The sequence below is a fragment of the Martes martes genome (assembly GCF_963455335.1).
Source record: "Martes martes genome assembly, chromosome: 2".
Taxonomy (NCBI): Eukaryota; Metazoa; Chordata; class Mammalia; order Carnivora; family Mustelidae; genus Martes; species Martes martes.
The window spans coordinates 85,178,961-85,203,652 of record NC_137889.1 but is presented as its reverse complement, the minus strand read 5'-3'; the positions used below and the strand labels follow the sequence as shown (position 1 = coordinate 85,203,652).

The window sequence follows — 24,692 nt, the reverse complement described above, 5'->3', positions numbered from 1 at the left end:
AGCTGAGTTAACAAGATAAATGCTTGGAGTAGCTCATGTACCAAGCGCTGACAAGGGGTCAGTCCAAAGGGAGTGACTGTGTGATTGCGACCGACAGCGGGAGATACGGAACCAGAGAACTAGGTCTTACATGGCAAACTTGGGCCTAGAGTTTGAGATTTGGGAGCTGTGGAGGTTAGAACTGAGAGCCAGCACTGAGTTCTCTGCGGTGTGTGTGCACAGGGAGAGCGGGGCCCGACCATGATGCCCGGTGGTGGTGAAGCTGCAGGTGGCCCGAGGGTGCAGGTGTAGCAGATGTACAGAAAGCGAGGCCCTTGAGACTGTGAAGGGCCATGCTCTCAGGAGCAGAAAGAAAGTCTGTGAATTTGGGGGAGGAGGGAATGGGTGAAGTAAAGAAGTGAACCTCAGCAGCCTCTTGCCAGGGGCTTCAAAACTTCCATGTGGCCCTGCTGTGAGATGGAAACCAGCCCTGAGGTGTGACCACGCGGTGGCTGCACAGCCTGCATGCATGGAGCAGGCAGAACTCACGCCAAGTCCGCAGGTCCTTCTGAGGGCCCTCAGGAGGATGGGGCCCCCGAGGAGCCCTGCCCTGTGGTGCTTCCAGGAGTGGGCGCCATTCCTGGACTTGACACCGCCTCCCACCCCCACCCCCACGCCAGACTCAGCCCTCTACGCTTGTGCCCTGACTCATGGCACATTTCTTAATTTCTTCCTGTTGTTTTCTTCTCTGGGTGTTGTCACCATTCGACCTTTGGGGTCATGGGCCTTCTCTTTTTTCTATCCCAGGAGCGCAGACTCGGCTTGTACACAGTCCCAGTGATTGGGTAAGCTCCTCCTTTCTTTTCTGGTCCGGAGCCCGTACATCTAAAGATGGCAGCCAGCCCTGCAGGAAAGCTGTGGGAAGTTGGAGGATCTGGGGGACCGTAGACCCCATCTTTTTTTTTTTTTTTTGGCTGTCTCCGTGACTCCCAGTTTTGCTAAAAGCTCTTCTTTAAAACCCTGCGAGTATGCTTTCCATTTCATTGTTCATTTGGAGAAATCGTTCTCAATAAACACATTCCCAAGGGCAGTACTCAATGTTTGTTTTTCTTGTACATTCTTAGGGCCTAACTTTGCAGCTTAGAAAATTATATAAATCTGTCTATAGTATGTGGAAACATTCCTCTAGATTTATTGGCAAAGAAGGTTGAAGCCCAGATTTGAGAGCTACAAACTAAATTTTAACCCTAACCCTGCTGTTTTATTTTTTTAAAGCAGATTTTTCTTTCTCTTAGAAAAGGAACTCATGATTATTACAAAAGCATGGAAAAGGGGGTGAGAAAAGTCTATACAGAATGAAATACTTTGTACATTTTTCTGTATTTTTCATGCAACTTTTTAAAAAACTCAGGACCATCATTATGTATAGGTAGCTTTGTTAATAATGTTATAATTCTATACTTTCTCATGTTCAGAACAAGGGGAACTTTGTTTCCAGTGGTTATATAACATTCCATCATTTAACTATGCTCTAATCCTAAACCATTCTCTTGCAGTCAGACATTAAAGTTATTTACAGCTTTTTATTTTCATAAATAGCACTGTGATGATTTACATTGTTCTTAAGTCTTCCCTGAATACCTGAAGAATCCTTGTTAGAGATTTCTAGAAGTAGAATTAAAGAGTGTCTTCCTGCATGCCCCAGATTGCTTTCTGGAAAGGTGGTCCCAATTCTCATTCATATCAGTGCCGTGGGACAACACTGGCTTCCCACCAGCACTGTGCATTGTTCCTTGCAAAGTCTTGGTCAGTGTGATGGAAGAAAGTTTTCATTTTCATTGCAATTTGCATCTCTTACCAGGGAAAAGTGAGTGCTTTCCTTCCTTTCCTTTTTTTGCAAAATTCTAAAAAAACAAGTAAAACAGTCATCCATCCAAAATCCTACCCCTGAAATCTCTCCCTCCCTCGCATCCTTCTTCCTTACCTTCTTTCTTTTTTATAATTCGGAAGTGAATGTCTCACTCAGTTCCACTTATGCTGCCCAGGGGCAGACTCTGTTAAGAGCCCTGGCTCCCTAGTCCTCTCCCTCCCCAGCCCTCTCCTAGTGTCTGCAGACACAAACAGGCTGTATAAACACACTTGTGTTTTTTTTGTTTTGTTTTGTTTTGTTTTTTAAATTATTTAATTTTTTATTTGACAGAGAGAGAAATCACAAGTAGGCAGAGAGGCAGGCAGATAGGAAGGGAGAAGCAGGCTCCCTGCTGAGCAGAGAGCCCGATGTGGGGCTCGATCCCAGGACTCTGGGATCATGACCCGAGCCAAAGGCAGAGGCTTAACCCACTGAGCCACCCAGGTGCCCCAACACACTTGTGTTTTTTAAAACCAGCACGGAAAGATGAGCTACAAACTGATCTATAATTTTCCTTTCCTAAAAGCATACTTTATTATTAAATATTTTGGATGGAGTCTTCATGGTTTTTAGCCTTTTATATTTCTTTTGCAAATTTGCATGTCATGTGCTTTGCCCACTTTTCTGTTGCCCGTTTTTCTTACTTTCCATCAGAACATATGGCACAGTATTGACTCTGCCTATCAGAAGGAGTGTGTGGTTTTTTTCCTTATTCTGCCCTTCCCTCTTATTTTTTATTTGCTGTTACTTCTCTACAGCAGCTCGAAGAATGTTTTGTGGAGTCAGTGATTTCTCTCCTTTGATTTCTTTGTTTGCTTTTATTGAAGTTTCGGGAAATCTTTTTATTTGCCCACTGCGTAATCAATGAAACTGTTCCTTCTAGCAGGAATTTCCGAGAACTTCACGAGTTCAAGTAATTCAATAACGTGAGAATAGGACATCTTCTATAAAGTGCTGGCTCTGTGTCAGGTTGTTTGCTTCTCACAACAGCCTGTTGAAGAAGATGCAGGAAATGGAGGCAGAGAGAAGCTGAGTGACTTGCTCAAGATGGCACAGCCAGTAAAAAGCGTGGGGTGAGCTTCAGTCCAGGCTGTTTGACCTCAGAGCGGCAATCTTACTTGCAACTTTCCCTGGGCTCGTCCCCTGGTTGGGCCCGCCTCCCCCTCTGTGTGACTCCCTCTCCACCAAAAAGCAAAGAGCCAGAGTCTCCTTTTATTTCTTGACAGGTCTGTTGCTTTGGGTCTCTGGTGTCCTCCCCTGCCACCTCCCACCCCCCCGCCACCATCTGCTACATCCAGGGCTGGCCTGTTCACCTCAAGCCCAACCGGGGCCCTTCTTCCTCACTGCTGTTCTTCCTTCCCTTGCTTTCCCCTGCCACACGCACATGTGCACACAAACACAAAGGCCATTCATTCGTTTTTCATTCTTCCATATGTCCTCTGTCTCTTCCCCCTTTTGTCCACACTCTTTTTCTGTGCCCCAGTTTGTTTGCTCATGGATGTTGCTTCTCGGTCATGCCACACACCCGAGTCCAGCATGCTGAGCACTCTTGGGGTAATCACTCTGGCTCATATTCAGAGACAGCAGCCATGCCTCGGACCGCCCTGTTCCACGTTTCTGTAGTCCCTCTAGTTTGCACAGAATGGCATCTTTCACCAGACTGATTGGAGAGAGGCAGGCAAGTGTCATAGTGGCCGCTGACCAGTTCACTCTTTCTCTGACCCCTCTTAGAAACAGGTCCTTTCTTTGTATGTGACTCTCGAGGGACAGAAAAGCTCAAGGACTTCTGTGATGAACAGTCTTTCTTGGCTGCAGGAGAGGGGAATCCTTTTCTCTCCCAAATCTGGAAATATACAAGGACGAGTACATGAATAAATATGGTAGATAGCCAATGTTTAACTTTGGAGAATGTCTGATCATATGTTATTAATGTGTTTGTTGAGCCTCAAACTTCAGCAGTTAGCATTAAGTTCCTCCAAGATAGGGCTTTGTGTGTTTAACCTGTCTTGTTTTTAGAATACCTTCAGAATCAGAAAAAAGTTAATACATACTGGGGGAGAAACTAAAGGAGTATTAAGAAAAAAACGAAAATTCCATTCGTCTGCCACATGTGCAGTTATAATTTCATTTTCTGTCTAGTATTTATTGTAGTAAGCCTCCTGCTTTAATAGATAACTGAGGCTTTGGGTACCTCAGATCTGTAACATGTAGGCATTTGAAACCTCTTATTTTTCTTCTTCCAAGTCATGTGTGTCAGGCAAGTGTATGTTAGAACATCCTGCATTTTCCAGCTCTGTTTCTTGGACCAACCTTCTCAAAAGAGAAGGTAAAATGAGCTGGGCTTTATTCTTTATGAAATGTGAATCCTAAGGGTCCATAGGAATATACTCACTGAGTTGGGGGATTTACTTCTGGGAGGTCCCCGAGGATGCATTTCTCGGGGTCTCCATTTGTGAGCTCTGTACCACCTCCCACGTGACAACAGTACCTGAGCTTTAAAGGGGCAGAGGGGTGGAAGGAAACGAGAGTATAAGAGGACTCGAAGGCAGGAGCTGCTTCAGAATGCTCTCGGGCAGGGGACTTCTCCCCTTGGGCCAGTTAACAGATTGTGCCTAACATAAAAGGAAAAGGCCCAAATTAAAAAAACAATTAAGTGTGTGTGTGTGTGTGTGTATAAATATGCATGAATATATACACACATATGTAATTTTTTAAAATTTGTGTACACACACACATATAGAATGGATAGATAGATATGTATTTCATGCTAAATTAAGATTTGCAAAACCACATTTAAAAAACATCAAACATATTCTTATTTACAAAAGCTTAAACTATTTGACGCATTCAGTGGATATCGGCTGTCTCCGAAAGTTTTTCCGTAAACAAATAAAAACAGCAATGGACGAATTATCCCTCCATTGAGTTTTTACATGACTTTTCTTCGGTAGTAACTCATGTGAATTGCACATACCAAATTAACAGGTGAAGTCGGAGAATTTATTGCTGCCGAAGTTAACAGCAAGCTGACCCTAAATTGCTAACAGATGTTTTTCCTTTTTAGCCCCTTTGGAATTCTGTAGGCAACAATTGTTTCTTCTTTTTGCCGAGAAGGAGAGAGGTAGAGAACGCAGGGGAATGAAAACAGACTGGAGATTGAGAAATGTATGTCTCCATTTTCACCAGTGTTGGAACATTCTGAATTTGTATAGAGTTGGTCTTCAAAAGTTTAAAAAAAAAAAAAAGTTTTTTAAATGTACATTTAGTCAGTTTAAACCTTTATTTAAGGTTTCTTTTTTTTCTGTAGCAAGAAGATCCTTATGGGAAGAAGAAGCTTCAGGAGAAAAAAGAAGGAAATTTACAAAATTTAAGTTGGAATAAAACTCGAACATGTAGAAAAAACAAGAAACGGGGTGCTGCTCAGGTCTTGAGGTGTGTTCATTTTTACAGTCCCTTTAAAATGTTCCTCTGTTTTTTTTTATTCTATAATTTTACACCTAGCTGTTATCTTTTGGTCTTATTTTGGTGATGTTGGATACTGAGACTAGATTATTGACGAAAAAGTCTGTTATTAAAATTAATATGTATTCTGGTTGTATTTTCCTTTATATTATTAACTACCTGAAAGTGAATAGATTTTTTGTGTTTTTAACCTTAAAAAACGCTTAAAGCTATAGGAGGTTTTAAAGAAAGAGCACAAGGCCTCCTCTGTGCCCTGGCTTTCACCCGGCCCGTGAAGGGCCGGAGCGTTCCTGCGGCAGGTGAGGGTGAGATCACCTGGGTGCCAGCAGGCCTCCCCTTTCCTGCGTTACCCTCGCCCATGTAGTCAAAGAGAAGAGTCACCATTCCCAGAACCTGAGGTTCAGTCCCGCAGAAGCTAGGTTCTTACACACTTGGTAAGGGACAAGCCGGAATTGGTATTCTCCTTTGGAAACCTTGCTTCCTTAGGTCACTCAATCTCCCTGAGCTTTTGTTTGCTTATCAGTAAAATGAAAGCCCTGGGTAGTGTTTATGCGGGAATCCCCTGTATTTTTTTTTTTTTAACAGGTCAGCAGTACCAACATTTTTTTTTTAGATTTTATTTACTTATTAGCACAAATGGCGCCCGGGAAGTGGGGGGAGTCACAGAAGAAGGAAGAAGCAGACTCGCCGCTGATCAGGGAGCCCTGCCCCTGTGCCAGGCTCCATCCCAGGGCCCTGAGATCATGACCTGAGCTGAAGGCAGATGCTCAGCTCAGGTGCCCCAGTAGTGCACACATTTTGACTTCAAATCCACCTGGGGGTATAGTCTCTGAATTTTGATTTCTTGGGTTAGACTTCTAAACACTCAACATGTGCCCAAGTCGAGAGACTCCAGTAGAGATGCTTTCTCCTGGCTTTTCCTCCCTGAGTCCACGGATGGAGCTTTCCTGGTGTCTCTTGCACTGACAGGACTCCTTCAAGGACCATAGTTTAATTTAGGAAAACAATTCTGGCTCCCTGACTCCTGTGTGTGACTGTCCTTCAGCAGGGAATTAAAACCTAGCCCCTGGGCTTGAAAGCCTCTTTCCTCCTGAGTAGTCCCTCCATCCTCACTGCTCTGGCTTTTGCTCCTTTTGAGTTCTGTCATCTGGGGATTTCTTTCTTGTAGGCTCAGCTAGGTATTTGCATGTGTTTCTGCCCAACTGTTCTCTAGTGGCTCCAAATCTTCCTGTGGAAGGGGCCCCACCTTGCTGTAGTCGCGCTTGTGGTGGGAAGGGGACTCCGCAGCGCAGCCCACGTGGAGGCAAGGACCACCACATGGGAAGCACATATGGTGCTGCTCACGGGGCTGTCCCTAGGTCCCCAAGGTGGCTGCAGCCTGGAGCTGAGAGCCAGTGATTCGGCATTGTCGTGTTGTATGCGCTGCTGGAGAACAGTCAGCTGCTCCAATAAAATCTTTAAAAAAAATAATAAAACAGCAAAATCTTAGTCTTTTTTTAATCCCTCTCTAACTCAGTGTCTTCTCCCCCAAAACCCTAAGAAAAGAGGTCTTGAGTTGTCCTAGGTTCATATTTTCAGCTCTGATAAGTCTGAATATCAAGGATCGTTGGATGCTAACATTCGGATGTGATCTTTTTGTGATTCTTGTAGGCCTTCTGAGCAGAGTGAATTAAAACTTGTGTGTAGTGAATTTGAAAGGTCTGAGCTGAGCGGTGACATCAATGTCAGAAACTGGTGTATACAGGAAAATCCTGGGGAAGTCTGTAAGCCAGATGCTGGCATTGGAAGCAGCTTACCGGCTACACAGGGAGAGGCAGGTATGTAACTACAGTGAGCAGTGAATGCTTCTGTCAGAAGTTCGGTTCCTCCAGGAAGTATCCCGTGTAAAGCCGTGGGTGTTGAGGAGATTATCACTTTACAGGCACCTTAGCTTATGGAAGCCCGAATGGACTGCTGTCAGGATGAGACTGGAAACCTGAGATTGTTTTGAATCTGGACAGCCTCGAGTGTTACCCCCTCCTACCTCCCCCTTCCCCTAAAACCTGGCCATTCTCCACTCTCCCCATGCAGAGTGCTGAAGGCACAGTGCTTGCTTACTCTCAGGGGTTGACCAGGAGAGAACTGTCTTCTTCTCACACACCTGAGCCAGGTGGTTCCTATAGACCAGGCTGCTGGCCTGCCCAAGAACGGCTGGGCAGTGTCTCTGGGAGTGGGAGGTAGAAGGCCCCCTGAGCTAGGTCCAAGGGCCATTGAAGCTGACCGTACATGTGGGGGAAGTGGTAGGGAAGTTGTCATCCTCCCGGCTAGCACCTGTGTCTCCAGACACATGTCCATGTCAGTGCGAGCAGGCTGGCAGACACACAAGCTGACAGAATTAGTGAGTTTCTCTCTCTGTCCTCTCATTCATTCCCTTGACACACCTGTGCCTTTTTGGTCTTACTGGAAGTTCTTTCTACCCACACGTAAATAATACTCGGAAGCTCTTCGTGGAAATCTTCATAAAAGCGAGGGGGATATTAGCTATAAATTTCCAGTCTGGTTGAGCAGCTGTTTGCCTCCCCGGAGTGTTTATTTCCAGAACCATCGTTAAATCATGGTTATCATTGGTATGGATGGCCTGAGCCCCGGACAGGTGGGAGTGTCCATCCCATAGGCAGAGTACACAGAGCTCATCACCCACCGTCCCTTCAGGTCCCCTCATTGGTCTCAGGTAACTTCTTTCTTCTCCCTGGATGAGCAGAGGGAGCCAACCCCGAAGCTGAATGTGGCCTTTGTCATAACGTCACCTCTCTCCTTTGAGGAGACATGGCAGCTAGTGGAAAATTGTTTAAATGAACGTGATGTCTGTCTGCCTTCCTACAGAGGGCTACTACCCGAAGCCTGGGAAGAAGTGTGTGGAGAAGCCTTGCTCTGACTCTAGCTCAGACTGTGGCAGCTCCTCAGGCAGTGTGCGGGCCAGCCGGGGCAGCTGGGGCAGCTGGAGCAGCAGCAGCTCTGATGGGGACAAGAAGCCTGCGGTGGGCCCTCCGCACTTCCTGCAAGCTGGTGAGTCCTAGGGGCTGCCCGGGCCCTCCGAGCAGACCTCCCCACTGGCCTGCCTCCCCCCCTGCCCCTGAGCCCCGTACCAGGCCTGGATCTGCCTTCCAAGCATGGAGCACACGCAGGACCGCTGATTGGAGTATTGACTTAGCTGTGGATTTGATTAACTCTCTTGTTTTTTCCTCCTTCCTTTTTCTCCCCTCTGCATCCCATCATCATCATCATCTTCATGTCTGTCTTTGAACTGGTTCAAAGAACGTCCGCATTTGTTTTAGTACTTGCACATTTTTATTACGGTAAAATAGTTGTAACAGAATTTACCATTTTTAAGTGTACCATTCAGTGGCGTTAAGAGCACTCCTGATGTGTAACCATCACCACCATCCATTCCTGGATCTTCTCATCAGCCCAGACAGACTCCGCACCTTTAAACAAGGGCCATCCCCACTCCCCCAGCCCCTGAAACCTCTCCACTACTTCCTATCTCCTATCTTCCTATCTCCAGTGATCACTCTGCTGTCTAAGTAGAATCACACAGTGGTTGTCCTTTTGTATCTGGCTCATTTCACTTAGTGTAATTTCTTCAAGGTTCATCCGTCCTTTTTTTCAAGGCCCAGTAATACTCCATTGCAGGTACATGCAGCATTTAAATTATCCATTCATCTGTTGATAACCACTTGGGGTGTTTCCACATTTTAACTCTTTGAACAATGCTGCTATGAACATTGATGTCCTCTCTTATTTTTGAGAAATTTGAAGATTTGGGAAAATTCAGAGAATTAACTTACTTTTGTTATATTTACCCTCTTTTTTTATTTTTTAAAATTTAAATTCAATTAATTAACCTAGAATGTATTATTTGTTTCATGGGTACAGGTCTGTGATTCATTGGTCTTCTATAATACCCATTCATTAGGTTTTTTATTTAATCCTTATAGTCTGTCCCACTTTGGCCTCCTCAAGAGAATCACTGTCCAGTCTCATGAACTTGGCATGTATTCTTTTAGTCTATATTTTGTTTACCTGCATACGTCCATCAACAGAGTATAGAACGTTTGTTACTTACATAAAGGAAATCGTACTTCAGTATATCATTCTGTGTCTTGCTTCTTTCATTCGGTATTTTTTAAGCTCCATGACCATATGAAGATGGAGGTCATTCCTTTTCACTGTTGTTTTCAAAATAGTAAACTTAGTCTTTGTGTGAGGAAACGGTGATGAGATTGTGAAGCTCACAAGTGTGAGGCCTTCATTTGCCGGTTACACTGGCATGGCTCCCACACAGCCTTGAGAGGGAGAGCCAGTGGCCCTGGGCTCAGAGAGCTTGGCGGCTTGTTCCACACTCCAGTTTGCTCACCACCCAGGGTCTGTGGCTCAAACCCTGTCTTCTCTTCCCAGATAGGCTGCTTCAGGCCACCAGCAGCTCCCTTCAGCAGCCTCTGGGCTGTCTCTCTTCTCTGTCTCCTCCCAGTGGTGAGACCAATAAAAGAAGGTCTTATCTGAGAGTTGGGGCACAATAGCCATAAAAACCTAGGAACCCACGTGTATCTTCAGGCTGTGTTTCATTATCAGCTTCCCCACCCCCCAGGAGACTTTGAGACATTGTTTTCTTAATGATCCTCCATAAAATTTTAATATCACTGATATGCACTGTTTATTACTGGGTACTGTGCTTTAGGCACAAAAAATAAGATATTGGTGCCCAAGAAACACAGCAGTCCTGCCCCCTCTGAGGAATGCTGCTGTCTCCCACATGGAGACACGCACAGGCTCCGATGAAGGCGGGCAGGCCCACGTGCTGTGAGAGCGGGGATGCATGTGGCCTGAGGGAGCTTGGTTTTCACAGCCTACACCAAGCACAGCTCCATCCACCACTGAAGACAAAGGATGCCAGACAAAGCATAACTCAAGGTTTTTAAAAATCAGTCCATAGTGACAAAGAATAGAAGTGCTGCTTTAGCTTGAGGAAGGCCAACGGGAGCAAGATGATAATAATAATTATTGATAGTGTTGCTGTACAATGGCTTAACATGTAGTTTGTAAGTTGTCTGAAGGTTATGCACTATCGGGAAAATGTCCCCAGTATAATTTATGGTGTAAGAGACCGTAAAGACAAAGTACGTATGAAGCATGAACCCCAGCTTTCCACACATGTGTACACATAAAAGAGTTTGTAAGAAAATATACCTCATGCTGAACGGCAGCATGATTGCAGATGACTTCCATGTTTCTTCTCTAAACTTATGTTTACTTCCATAGACTTCCTACAGTGTCACTTACAAACTGCAGGAGTCAATTTATATAGCAAGATTTCTTTTATCAGAAAAATCCCTATGAGAAACTTACATAATACTAATGGTTTCAGCTTTTTTCCACAATTAAAACACTGTGGATCCGAAATTCATAGATTTAAATGTTGAGTTTTTAGTAAGTTTTCAATGAAAAGAGAAATATAATAGAGATTTTTTTTTAAAAATGAAATTACTGAATATGAAAATCAGTCAGAAGTGAGAAATAAGTCACTCATTTGGGGTTTGTGATATTAACAGTGTGCACTTTCAACACATAGTACAGTTGAATTACACTTGTAAAACCTTGTGATAATTGTTTTTGCTTTTACACAGGAGACAGTGTTCCACAAAACGACTTTTCTTCAGAAACTTCCATCTCCTTGAATCTTTCTCATAACATCTGCAATCCCACGTAAGTTTCTTACTCCCTTGCTTTGACAGTGTGTTTTATATACTTACTGTTTTTTCTCTCATTGTGCTGCTGCTTTGTAGTTGGTTCTGCAGTGGAAATAGGAAAGATTTTTAAGAATGAGAGAAAGTAACCTCCAATTTTGCTAATAATTTAGCAAGTGGGATCCTTCTGGGTACATACGTTCTTTGTGGAGATGTCTCTGGGGGCCCCATTGCTGCCAGTGATATAGCCACATTAGAACACATCCCCTTTCTGGGGGGCCTGAGTGGCACAGTTGGTAAAGCATCTGCCTTCGGCTCAGGTCATGATCTCAAGGTCCTGGGATTGAGTTCCACATTGGGGCTCCAATGGGCTCCAAGCTCAGGCTCAGCGGGGAGTCTGCTTGTCCTTCTTCCTCTGCCCCTCCCCTAGCTTGTGTGCCTGTGCTCTCTCTCATACAAATAAATAAAATCTTAAAAAGAAAAAAAAAAAAAAGAACCCATCTCATTCCTGAAAGCAGAAAGAGAAACAGCAGTTATTGTAGGGATGGGCATCATCCCCTCCTCTGGGACTTGAAATAAAATGGAGTCCTGAAGGTGCAGGGAGTTTTACAAGAACCAAGCAGGTACTCACGTGGTTAGGACTCCACTGTGTGATGGTTGCTACCCCATCAGACAAAATAGACAAGTGGCTCTTACTGAGCAGGACAAGAGGAAGGGACACAGTAAGCAGAGGGTTTTCGAGGGAGAACATGATCACATTTCCCTGGGCTCCAGTCACGTGGTGAGAGGACAGGGGGCTGTTGTTACCATTAAATAGATGCACGTGTGAAAAAGGAGGTTCAGCAGAGGGGGCGAGGCAAGCTGTCTGTGGACTGACTGAGAGCAGGGAACCTACACTAACTAGGGATTGATGCCAGCTGCTGGCCGGTGCTGGCCAGACGGGAGCCTGCAGTGGGCCTCAGTTACGCTGATTTTGTTGTTTATTAAGAACAGGCTTTGCTGGGTCTTGGAAGTTTGGTAACCTTAACCCTTTTCTGGCCATGTACCTTTGTGTCTCTAGCATTTATGTTTCTTGAGGGAAGAATGCCTGTAAAACTCAAGACATGGTTGAATAGAGTTGGTACATCCTTTTACAGAAGAAATCGTAGATCCTCATTTTCTGGCTTTCTCCACAGAAACATGAATGATCTGCCACAGTACGCAGAACCTCCCTGTCCCAACCTTCCTGTTGGGCCTACAGGTGTTGAAGAAGATAAAGGTAGGGCAGACTCTCACTCCAGACACCAGCCAGGGGTTCCTCCACATGGCAGAACAGGGAGCTTGTGGATACGAGCAGGTTGGGGGCAGGGGCCGGGCCCTCTGGTCCAAGCCATGTTAAAGGCCTTCCGTGCACCGGCCCTCAGGACCCGTGTCATCAGGGGCCTCTGACTGCACTGCCCCTGCCTTGTAGGCAAGGCTCTTGCATCTCCTGTCTCTTCTAGTGCCTGCTTCCCGCATGGCTAAGGTCAGGGATTGTGGCAAGTTAAGCTTGGTGCTTACTCCCGATGGCTTCATTGAGCTCTAATACACTTGTTTTTGCATGTATAAATTCTGCTAGATGTGAAAACTGCCATCCATCTTGGAGCCGACTTTGAAAGCATGGGCTTCTGTGCCGTTCTTTGGATACATTTTGGACTTGCTATGGTTGAATTGTCAGTGGAACAGTGGCATTCTCCTTAGACCCCCTCTTCCTGCTGTATATTCTGAAAGTATACCCCAAAAGGGATCAGGGAAGGCAGAAATGGTCAGCATGTGTGGGTGACTTGCAGGAAGTGTTTTCTAGAAGTAGAGAAGGAATGTTGTAGGAAGGATGGGATGTGGGCTGAGGAGGGAAGAGGGTAGATTGAGAGGACTTGTTCTCTTCCTCAGGTCTTTACCCAGCTGGAGACCTGTGGCCCACGCAGCCCGTGTGCATGACAAGCAGCTTCAGCTGTGCTGTGGAGAACAGCGTGCCTGGCGTGATGCAGGGCCCGGCCCCCGTGCATAATAGGTACGGACTCCCTTCTCCGGCCATTGCCTCGTTTAGCCCAAGGACTTGCCGAAGGGATTGGAGTTCAGTCTGTTATGTGGGCCTTACAAAACTGGGGGCCAGGCTTCCTTCCCTAGTGCACCTCAGCTGGGTGTCTCCATCTGCCTCTTGGAGTTGCACTGTGATGTCTTAGAAAACAACAAAGCAGGAGGGAGAGAAACATGAAAGGAAAGAAGAATAACAGAGCTGTTGACCACGGCATTACTTTCCTCAGGCTGAAAAGATGGTCTGTTAATAGAGGCTGGTTTGAAAACACAGTCACTCACAATTCCTACCACCTGATGGAGCAGTGCTTTCCACTTTTCCATGGCATCCATCATGAACACATTTAAAACATTAAGAAAGATCAGATAGTTTGCGTATTGAGAGGCCGTTCCACTTGAGCTGTTTCTTTAATTCGCTGTTGGATGTCAAAGACGTTCAGCGGTGAGAACGTGAGAAAATGTTGGCATCTCTGTCTCATCACAGAATCTGAAGTTTTCTTTTTTGGTTCCTTTATTACAGTGGTATTTACTCTTTTCTATCTGTCATGAGACTCAGGTTTGTAACTGTGATCAAAGTATCTGTTGCGAATCAGTCTTGATGGTTGTGGTCCTACCCCCCCAACCCCCAGACAAACACTGACCCTGCTGGGGGGTGGGGCACTTTAGAGTAGTACCTGCAGGTGTTGGCCAAGAGCCTCGGGGTAGTGCAGTCCTCTCCCAGAGTGCTCCAAAAGCCACGGCCTTGGATCTGCCTCGGGTTAGAGTTAGCCCACCCGGGTGACCAAGGAAGCAAGCTCCTCACCTGAGCCGTCCATCCTACCAGGCCAAGTCGTTGGTAGGGAGCGTTTTGTCGGTCAGGAAGTCTTTGATCCCATGACTCAAGAATGTACATCTTTTCTCTTCCAAAACTGAGGAATGAGCAGTTGTTAGGGTACTGGGCCACAAAATCGTTTTCCTCTTTCTTTACACGGTCTTTTGATGTCCTGTTTCTGAAATGAGACCTCTTGTGTTTTGTAGCAGTTTTATTGACTGGAGCGCAGCCTGCGAAGGCCAGTTCCCCAGCGTGTACTGTCCGTTGGAACTGAATGACTATAATGCCTTTCCGGAAGGTAAAAGCTACTTGAATGATCTGATGCCATTATTTTACTCTCAGAAAAGTCAAAGCAGGAATCGTATGGACCTGAGGCATTAACTGTAGAAGAACGTACTTTCTTAAAATGACTTAGATGTAATTGACACAGAACATTGTATTAGTTTTAGGTGTACAACACAATGATTGACCTTTGGTACGTACTGGGAAGTGACGGCTGCAGTCTAGTCTAGTCATCACTCATCCTCGAACATGGTCGCAAATGTTCTCTCTTGTGAGGAAAACTTTTAAGATCTCTCTTAGAGCATCTTACAAATACATGAGAGGATATCGTTAATAACTCTGCTCACCACGACCTTACATTATATCTCCAGTCCTGACTCATCTTATCACGGGGAGTTTGTACCGCTCGAGCACCTTTGCCCATTTTGCATACATCCCACTCTCCTCCACCCCTGACCCCTGCCTCTGAGAACCCAGTCCATTCTCCATATTCATAAGCTTGGTTTTTGGTTGTTACATGTCTGCTAGGAATGTGCCTTTAAAAACAAAACAGATGAGCATAGGGGAAGAGAAGGAAAAATAAGACGAAATCAGAGAGGGAGACAAGCCATGAAGACTCTTAACTCTAGGAAACCAACTGAGGGCTGCTGGAGGGGACGTCGCGGGGGGGATGGGGTGAATGGGTGATGGGCATTAAGGAGGGCAGGTGATGTGATGAGCACTGGGTGTTATGTGCAGCTGGTGAATCACTAAATTCTACCCCTGAAACTAATTATACAATGTATGTTAATTACATTGAATTTTTTTAAAAAATAAGAATGCGCCTTTAACAGTGAGAACCTTTGAGAATGACCTTACAGGAAGCTGCCGAATAGCTTCATGCGGGTTCAGTTGTGCAGGCCTGCCATGTGTAATTTCAGATGGCCTCAAAAAGCCCTCTCAACCTGGCTGTCTTGGAGCTTCCGCAAGCAACCCCGATCTATTCAGTCCTTCAGATTTGGTAGACCTGGGTCCCTTGGATTTCCATGGACCTAAGATTGTAAATTATCCTTCGGGAGGCTGAGGCTTTAGATGTTTGCTATACTTTCCAGGCATACAAGTCCTGTGTGAAGTGGAAACAAGCACATGCTTGATCCTCAGCGGGGTCCAACTCTTCTGACCCTGAGTAGTGCTGCAGAAGGATGGAGTGGAGAGCCAGGAGGGGAAACTGGGGGAAATGGCTGGTACTTGGGCTCAAGCATCAGTAATGATAAACAATAATAGCTATGAGATTTCCCTGATAAGCTGCAGAATGTTCTTCTTATATATTACAGAGTGATCACGGTTTCTCATAGTGGGGTTACCTGTTCAGGGAAGCTCTAAGTGGCCTGAGGAGATGGCCCTCACTAGAGTTTGATACCTGCCTTGCTCCATGCTAACCACAGGGGTATGCTGTGGTGACTTCCTTCCCGGGCTTGGGAGGCTCCTGTGTATCACAGCAGCGCCCCGTTAACCCCAGGTTGTGCTTTCTTTGGTTTTGGTTACCGCAGTCAGCTGCCTTCCACAACAGATGAGCCTCCTGCTCATGTGTTGTCGGAAGCTCTCTAGTAGCCTGATGCTCTATCACAAGGTCTTTCCTTCACCTCCCCTCACCTCCTCATGTAGGCAGTTTACTATCTCTCAGCATCCCAAGAAGGGTGGGTGTGGTACAGGATACTCTGAGAGGGAAAGAAAAGGAAGGCACATTCTCATAACTTCTGTTACAGTGTGTTGTTATTTTATATTTTATTAGTTAATCTCTTCCTGTGCCTACTTTACAAATTGCACTTTACCCCAGGTATTTACGTATAGGAAGAAAACATAACATACATAGGGTTCGGGAGGGTCCTCGGCTTCAGGCATCCTCTGGGGGTCCTGGAACATATCTCCCGTGGCTAAAGCAGGGACAGCTGTACCTTCCTACTTAGCTAAGAAGTGCTGGTTTCATATTGCTCTGGTGTCTCCGTACAGTGTACGTTGCAGGAAGCTGAGGACGGCCCAACAGGTAATAAAAGCAAGTGTTAAGAGCTGGTAAGAATCCTGACACGGGTCCAGTGTGCAGGAGTCTTTATTAGAAAGCCTCCCGTCAAAATCGTCAAATACAGAACATCAAGCCCAGAGGAAGGACCTTCCTTCCTGAAGGCTTCCCAGGTAGCCTATCTTATCTGCTAAATAGTTTTAACCTTAAGAATAACAGTGTAAACTACACCAGTCTTTACCTCAGAAGTATGGGAAGGCCTTGAAAACTTTTGGTCTGAGAGTGAGAATTCAGATCTCACCGTTAAAATGTTTACCTGTGTTATCTTCCACTTTTTGTAGAAAACATGAATTACCCCAATGGCTTCCCTTGTCCTGCCGAAATTCAGACAGACTTTATGGATCACAGCTCTCCATCTACCTGGAGCCCCCCGCCCAACATGCCGACTGCCTGGGGACACGCGGGTCTCCTCAATTCTCCGGTCAGTGCCGTGACCCGGGGCAGCTCCGAGTTCTTTCTGGTCCTTCTTTAATCCTGGTCTCACTTCACTTCAGGGTCAGGTTCAGATTGGCCAAAGCCTGGCTTGTGTCCTTTAGATCTCAGAAGCCAGGCTAGCTACCCTCTGAAAGAGCCTTAGGTGTAGTCAGACAGGTGGGGCTCGCGGACATGGGTTGTCTAGCCGCTGTGAATGAGAAAGGCCACCCAGAGGACACGGAGGAGCAGTGATGGGTCGATAACATTGAATTCGGGCTGGGAAGCCTGTGACCCAGCTGTGTATCTGTGGTCGTGTTGACATTTTCCTCTGTGCTCAGAGAGGGTCGCTCACTGGCCCATGAGTCCTGAGGGCTTCCTGCCTGTCAGCACCCAGGAGCCCCTTGCCTCCTCACTCTGGCATCCACTCAAGACATGTTTTACGGATCAAGGGCATTTGACCTAAGGGTTCTTTCTTGGGTTGAAAATAAGTTTATCCAGGAAGACGAAGATTTCACAATACTCTGAGAAAAATGGCTTTGAGGCAACCCAGAGGGTTGAGAATAGTTTAATGACTTCCCAGTGACTTGGATGGGTAGCACTGTGGTATCCAACTTTGATGTTGCCTTTCTTAAAAAATTTCTCTTTTTCCCCCTCCTCATGTACACCTCAGCCCTACCTCACAAGCACCCGAAGCTTGTCTCCAATGTCTGGACTTTTTGGTTCCATCTGGGCCCCACAAAGTGACGTATATGAAAGTTGCTGCCCCATCAGTCCCACCACGGAACATTCGACTCACATGGAAAACCAAGCTGTCATGTGCAAGGAATACTACCCAGGGTTTAATCCGTTTCGTGCCTATATGAACCTGGACATATGGACTACCACGGCAAACAGGAATGCAAGCTTCCCATTGTCTAGAGACTCAAGCTACTGTGGGAATGTGTGAAAAGAATTTGATTTTTAAACAATGTGAATAAAGAGGCTTGTGTTTTGATTATTAGCGTAAACTGGTTGTTGAGATAGATTATGACATTGGTGGATATTTTGGCACTTTTATATGAAAATAAATTTTTTTAATGAAATCTGGGTCCTCTATTTTTTTTTTTTGACCCATTACAAATCACTGGTAGGAACTTCAGCATCCATATGTCATAATTTCTTCATAACTCAAGAAGGGTGTCAGATATACCAAATGTTTTAAATTGGGAAAAGGGGGACTTCTAAGAAGGTAAGAGTTGAGAACGGAGGGGCTGCTATGGTTCTCCCTCCTTGGGCATCAGAATCCTCCCCCCACCCCCCACCCCCACTCCCGGGGAACTTCCAAAATAACCTTTATCTGGTGACATTCCCAGAGATTCTGATGGAACTGACCCAGGGCTCGAGCCATCCAGATTTGGCTTCACGTTCTCCACGGACTGCAACACGCAGCCGGGTCGGGACGCCCGCTGAACAGCTTGCTCCACTGCCTGGACAGACCCTGCTCTGGGTGGACGGTGGCTCTTTCCAGGCCCAGTGGTCATGGCAGCTGGGCGAAGCAGAGAACCAAGCACTGCCCTGCCTGTTCAGCTGAGCGAGAATGTTCCCTCCCCTCCGTCCTGCCGGTGTGGGGGCAACAGCAGCAGCGGGCACGTTCTGGTAAGTGTTTGCTTTCCCCCTGAGTGAGCAGGCTTTCTCCAAATGCAAAAACTTAGGAGAGTTAGGTAACCAAAGCAGGTTTGCCAGACCAGTGTGTATCTGCTTGTCAGTGATTTTAGAAATCCGTAAGATGGTGGAAGAGTCTATGTGCATGTGTAAACTTTGGAAACATTTTTAACTTTTAATAAAAACGTCTGATCTTTCATTTTGTCTCGTCTTTATTGGAAACTCAGTAGGAGAGTGTTTCGAGTAGAGTGCTGGGTATGCTGGCTTTGGATTTCTCTTGGCCAGGGCTGCCGGGGCTGGGGGGCAGGGTGGGGGGCGTGGTGGGGGAGGGCTGGGACAAGGAGGGCGCTCGTACTGCAGACCTGGGACTGCCCTTCCGTGAGACTGCTTCCCGGCATGCACAGCTGCCAGAGACGACTCAGGTGGCCAAGTTCAAATCCTGATTTGGGTAAAGCAGACCTCCCACCCCCAATGGTGAATAATGTTAAAATAATTTGGATTCTAGGTATATACCCAAAAGAATAGAAAGCAAGGACTTAGAGAAATGTTTGCATACCCGTGTCCATAGCCACATTGTTTACAATAGCTGAAAGGTAAGAACAACCTAATTGTCCATTGACAGGTGGAAAATCAAAACATGATATATACACAGAATGGGATATTCAACCTCAAAAAGGAAGACAATTCTGATCCATGCCATAACGTGGAGGGACCATGAAAACTCGACCCTCAGTGAACTAAGCCAGTCACAGGACAGCTACCATCTGATTCTTCTTGAATGAGGTACGTAGGGTGGTCAGATTCACAGAGACAGTAGGATGGTCACTGGGACTGAAGGGAGGGGGTAGGGGGTTATTGTTTCATGTGTACACTTTCCGTTGGGGAAGATGAAAACGTTCTGGAATGGATGGTGGTGACAGTTGCACGACAGTGTGGATGTCCTTCGTGCCACTGACTTGCACACTTAAAAATGATTAAAATGGGAAGTTTTGCATTAAGTCTTATTTTCCTACATACAAAATAATTGAGGTTGATGAAAAAGCCCCAAAGCATTTTCAGAATCAAACTCAAAACTGTCAGAGGAGAGGGTGGGAGATGTTAGCAGTACGTTCTGTTCAGTGTGATTGCTGATCTACTTTATTTTTCTACTTTCATCCATCCCCCAATTCTCCATCAGGAAAATGTGAGAAACCAAAGCTTTTATTTCACTCCATATGAGGAAAAAGTAAAAGTCTTCACTTTGACTGGAAGATTATCTTTAGCCCTAAGACCAAAATCAATGGCTGTGTGACATGTGTGCAAGCATGAGAGGCCAACTCGGGTGTGCCCCTAATGGAAGGGGCGTGGCTTTCTCTTCCTTTGTTCTCCCATGGGCATCATGGCTTGGACTCCTGACTCAGCTTAGGGTCTGTGTCATAGCATCAGACCCAACATAGCTTTCCCCACTTGTCTGGTTCCCTGTTGTCTCTAGCACCTGTCATGGGATCTGGTATATAGTAGGGAGTGTAAAGGAATAGGGGGAAGACGGCTTACAATTATCTGGCAGTTGGAGTGAGTCTTAATTAATAAAGAATAATCCAGTTCTGTGGTTGAGAGAGAAGCGAGGGCCACCAGCAAAGCAGCCAACGGAGGAGAAAATGTTACCACAATTCTTCACATATGAGTGAACTTTGAGATATCAATCTCCATGCCAAGAGCTCTTCATGACCACCGTTGTCACCCTGGATTACAGTAACACTGGGGAAGACTTGATAATCACTTGAGTAATCAAGGAGGTAGAGGGAAAGACTGACCCTGCCTTCCAGGACCTTCAGTTTGAATGGAGAATTCACCAAAGAGCCGGCCCTTTGGGGCCAGTCTTCCTGGGGTCTAATTCCAGCTTCACCACATTCTTAGCTCCTCCATGCCTTAGTTTCCTCTTCTGTAAGATGGGGATGACAGTGGTAACATACCTCCTAGAGTAGTTGTGAGGATTAAATGAGTGTGTAGATAGTAAACCCTTGGCTGGCTGCAATTATTTGGTATAATTACTATTGTCAATTTCAATGAAACAACAGGATGCATAGGAAATGAAGTCTGAGGGTTGATGGGGGCAAGTGAGGCAGACACGTTTCATGTTGCTGATGTGATTATAAAATTGTTGGCAATCAGGGAACTTGAAGACTCTTCTAGGAATCGACTCCTACAAAAATAGTAAAAGATGTGCACAAAAATCAGATGTTAGTTTTCTCTTGCTGCCATTAAAAATTCCCACAAACTTGGGGCACCTGGGTAGCTCAGTTGGTTAAGCGTCTCCCTTCAGCTCAGGTCATGACCCTGGGGTTCTAGGATCGAGCCCCACATCGGGCCCCCTGCTCAGCGGGAAGCCTACTTTCCCCTCTCCCACTCCCCCTGCTTGTGTTCCCTCTCCCACTGTTTCTCTCTCTCTCTCTCTCTCTCTCTGTCAAATAAAGTCTTTAAAAAATAAATTCCCACAAACTTAGTTACTTAAAACAACACAAATTTATCATCTTAGAGTGTGGTAGGTCAGAAATCCAACGCAAGTCTCACCGGTCTAAAAGCATGTTGGTGTCACTGTATTTATTCCCATGTGGAGGCTCTAGGAGAGAATCGGCCTTCTCCCTTGACCTCTCCAGCTTCTTGAGGCCACCCACGTCCTCTGCTCATGGCCCCCTTTCTCCATCTTCAAAGTCAGCAATGTAGCATCTCTCTGGTAACTGCTTCCATTGTCACATCTCTTATATGAGCTTAACTGGGAAAGATTCTCCTAATTTCGGGATCCATGTGATTAGATTGGACCCACCCAGATCATCTCCCATTTCAAGGTCCTTCATTTATCCCATCTTCAAAGTCCTTCTAACTGTTTTTACAGGTTCCAGTGTGTAGAATGTAGACTTATTTGGTGTGGGGGCCATTTTTCTGCCTGTCACAAGTGATGTGTGAACATGTGTGAACAGTGTTTAGAACAGTGGTGTGTGATGTGTGAACATGTGTGAACAGTGTTTAGAACAGTGGAGAGTTGGAAATAAGTACTCAGGAATCTTTAAATTACAGTACGGATGTTAGAATTCTAGGAAGCCTCTAAAAACTGTAAGACAATGGCAGGCAGTGAAAGAAGTAGGATACAAAGTTACATACAGCATGAATATGGATAGGTGTTTACATTTGAATATGGATATTTTATACAGTATGAACATGATAGTTGTATATAGCAGAATATGGACTTGGAGAGAATGGTGTGCCATCTGGTGAAAGAGTTTGTGAGTAATCTTTTTTTTTTGTATTTTTTTTGTATTGTCTATTATAAGCATGTTACTATTAGTCTATCTCTCCAAATTTTAATTAAATCTGAAGGGAAAGTATTTTATTTAACAGTGGGGAAAAGTAAGCATATTAAAAACAAATGCTAACGTCTTAGTAAAAGTTACATCATGCTATAAAAGGATATAATTTTAAGGCAAAGGCAAAGTGAAACTTTCACTAAGCATTCCCTAATAAAAATCCTATAAAGTGAGGTATGTGGTAATTACGTGGGCTATGATTAAAGGCACATAAGAATGTCTTTAAATACTTGTATAGCCAATATGTAAAATGCAAGGCAGTCTAATTATGATGAATTGAAATACTAGACAAGTATTATAAAAGTTACCTTTAAAATACAACTGTTAAAATATAAATAATACTTATACACACTCAAATTAACATTTCAGAATAACTTCTGTGTGACCTAGATATTTGAGCCATTTAATCCTCCTCCTAGAGTACAGAGATGTCAGTAAAATAGAATGTATTATTTATGGATGTAGAATGTACTCATCACTTATAAAGGGCAACTCTTACTTTAGAAATTTAGTAATTTAGTCATTGAAAACTTTGCCCAGTGTCCCTTCATCTGGCCAATCGGATGTGTATGCCTTCCCTGTAGATGTAGAACTTACTTAAAATCTTGAAAACAATGGAAGAAACGAACTGAGCAGGGCGGCCTCAGGCTTGGTGGGCTGCCCCACTGGAGTGGAAAGGGACCCCTCAGGCTACGATTCCATAGTAAAAGAAAAGGAGCAAGTAGTCCTGGGTCAGGCCAGGCTCCCCAGTCCATCGTGTGTTCTCGATCCACAGTGCTGCAGAAGCCAAACCAACCACTTGTTTGCCCTCCTGCTTTCCTTCAGAAAATTGCATGACATCAAAATGGGTAACATTTCAGAACTGAGTTGGTATTCTTTGGGACAGGCTGAGTTATAGGCAGCAGTAACCGATCCCCGCGCACGTTCAGAGGACCCTGCAGGTCAAAGGCCCTCTCGTGTGACTCTCATTCAGGCCGCTCTGCTGTCCCCACAAGAGGACTCCCTCGTGTCCACCCTGCAAGAGAGCGCGGGGACGACTCAGCTCACTCTCCCCTGCGCGGGCCAGCGGCAACTCACCCAGCTTCACGTCTCACAGCCCTTTGGTGGGATCTGGTCGCATGGTCCCACGTGGTGGTCGGGGGGAATAGGGGCCTCCATGCCTGTGGTGCCCAGTACCCACCCCTCCAGGCTTCCATATCGGAGTGGGGGGGCTGACGCCGACCGTAGCGAATGGGGATCACTGTGCCAGCCCAGGAGCCTGACCTGGTTCCAAAGAACAGTGTGTGCTCCCTACGTGGCTTTTATTTCAGAAAAACGTAAATTTTAGTAATGGGCACAAATGTATGTCAACTACTGTGGAGCTCTTCAAACAAACAAACCCTTTGCCCTACTAACTAGAATTCGTAAAATCTTGGGAGCCATTAAAGCCATTAAAGCCATTGCCAGATTAATTCGAAGTAGAACTTTGAAAAGGAGGTTGTAGTTACACTGTGGTAAAATGTTGGCTTCCTGATGGGACGTGGAAGTCTAATCAGCTTCTGCTGGGGGCTGGGAGAAAGGCGGGAGCTGTCTTGAAAGCCCTGGTTTCTCACGAAGGCTGCTCTGAGGAGGTCGCAGGGAAGGACACTGGCAACGACACTGGGAACAACGCGGGAGGTGGGGAAGCCTCACTGTAAGGGTTGCAGGTGAGGCCGCCTCCAGGGGCTGTGAAAGCTGTGGGTGTGAGAAAAATAAAGGCTAGGCTGGTGCGGTAGCAGGAGGGGGACTTGAGAGGCAGGTGGAGAAATGTTCCAGAGAAAAATGGCTGTCAGGATGGGCCAGAGTGAGCTCAGCAATGTGGACGGTGGCCATACCATGACAGCCAGGACCAGATGTTTGTGCTCCTACCCAACCAAAAGTTTTGCTTTCAAAATGAGGTGGGATGATGCCCTCAGCACCACTGTCCTCCCTCCTCTCCCCACTGGGTTATAACCTTCATCTCTGTATCTTTAATGACTTATATGAGACTGATTTTTAAATCCATCATCTCCCTGCTTTTGAAGCAGAAATACCATTGTTAGTTGTCCTTTCTGTAGAAATATGCTTAATCGAAAGGGGGAAAAAAAAAAGAAAATCAAAATAATCTGACCACCCACCAAGAAGCACTTAACATTTAGGTATGTTTCCTTCTAAACTTGTGTGCGTGTGTATGTGTGTGTGTGTGTGTTTTAAAAATGTGATATACATACTATTCTGTTTTTCTCACTTCAAAAGCTACAATTATTTCTAAGTGCCTATTAGACAAAATACTGGCATTTCATGCTCCTTGTGTCAATACCAAGCCTACCACTTACAGTCTACAGCTAACACAAACCTCTGCCTCAGTTTGTTCACTGACAAACTTATTCATTCAATATCTCCGCATACGGTAGGGGCCTACGGACTCAATAGTTCAAGATAAGTCAGCCCATGGGGCGCCTGGGTGGCTCAGTGGGTTAAAGCCTCTGCCTTCGGCTCAGGTCAGGATCCCAGCGTCCTGGGATCGAGCCCCGCATCGGGCTCTCTGCTCAGCAGGGAGCCTGCTTCCTCCCTTCTCTCTCTGCCTGCCTCTCTGCCTACTTGTGATCTGTCTGTCAAATAAATAAATAAAATCTTTAAAAAAAAAAAAAAAAAAAAAAGATAAGTCAGCCCAGCATCTCTCTGTTTTCCTAGCCCTCCTCACATTTAATTAGTCGCAACATCACTTATTTATTCAAATTTTTATTTCATTAGCCCTGGCACACTCTGTAGGTAGCCTGTGACCTCTTGCTCTGCTCACTCAATGAAATTGAGCATTTCTCATGGGCCAGATTTTGTGTTTTGCTCTGGGCATACCAAAGTGAACAAGGTAGGCATGGTCCCTTTGGCCAGGGTGCGGACACTCCAGAGGAGGAAATAAACAATACATTTGTGTATTAATTATTATCATGTATTAATTATTTATTGGTGCACCCCAGAATTTAGTGACAACATTTATTACCTCACAGTTTCTGTGGCTTAGCTT

General features: G+C 45.4%; 1 protein-coding gene across 1 annotated transcript in view; it reads left to right on the top strand.

The window, feature by feature from the left end:
• TMEM131L (transmembrane 131 like) overlaps positions 1-17,682 on the top strand; it is a 157,684-nt gene extending 140,002 nt beyond the window's left edge. The window contains exons 27-35 of the mRNA XM_080797493.1: positions 5,196-5,320; positions 7,001-7,167; positions 8,213-8,395; positions 11,014-11,092; positions 12,249-12,331; positions 12,982-13,102; positions 14,143-14,234; positions 16,556-16,695; positions 17,359-17,682. Of these exons, the coding sequence (XP_080653619.1) occupies positions 5,196-5,320; positions 7,001-7,167; positions 8,213-8,395; positions 11,014-11,092; positions 12,249-12,331; positions 12,982-13,102; positions 14,143-14,234; positions 16,556-16,695; positions 17,359-17,634 (1,266 nt within the window). The 3' untranslated portion in view covers positions 17,635-17,682. The remainder of the gene's footprint in view (positions 1-5,195; positions 5,321-7,000; positions 7,168-8,212; positions 8,396-11,013; positions 11,093-12,248; positions 12,332-12,981; positions 13,103-14,142; positions 14,235-16,555; positions 16,696-17,358) is intronic.
• Positions 17,683-24,692: the final 7,010 nt, after the last annotated feature.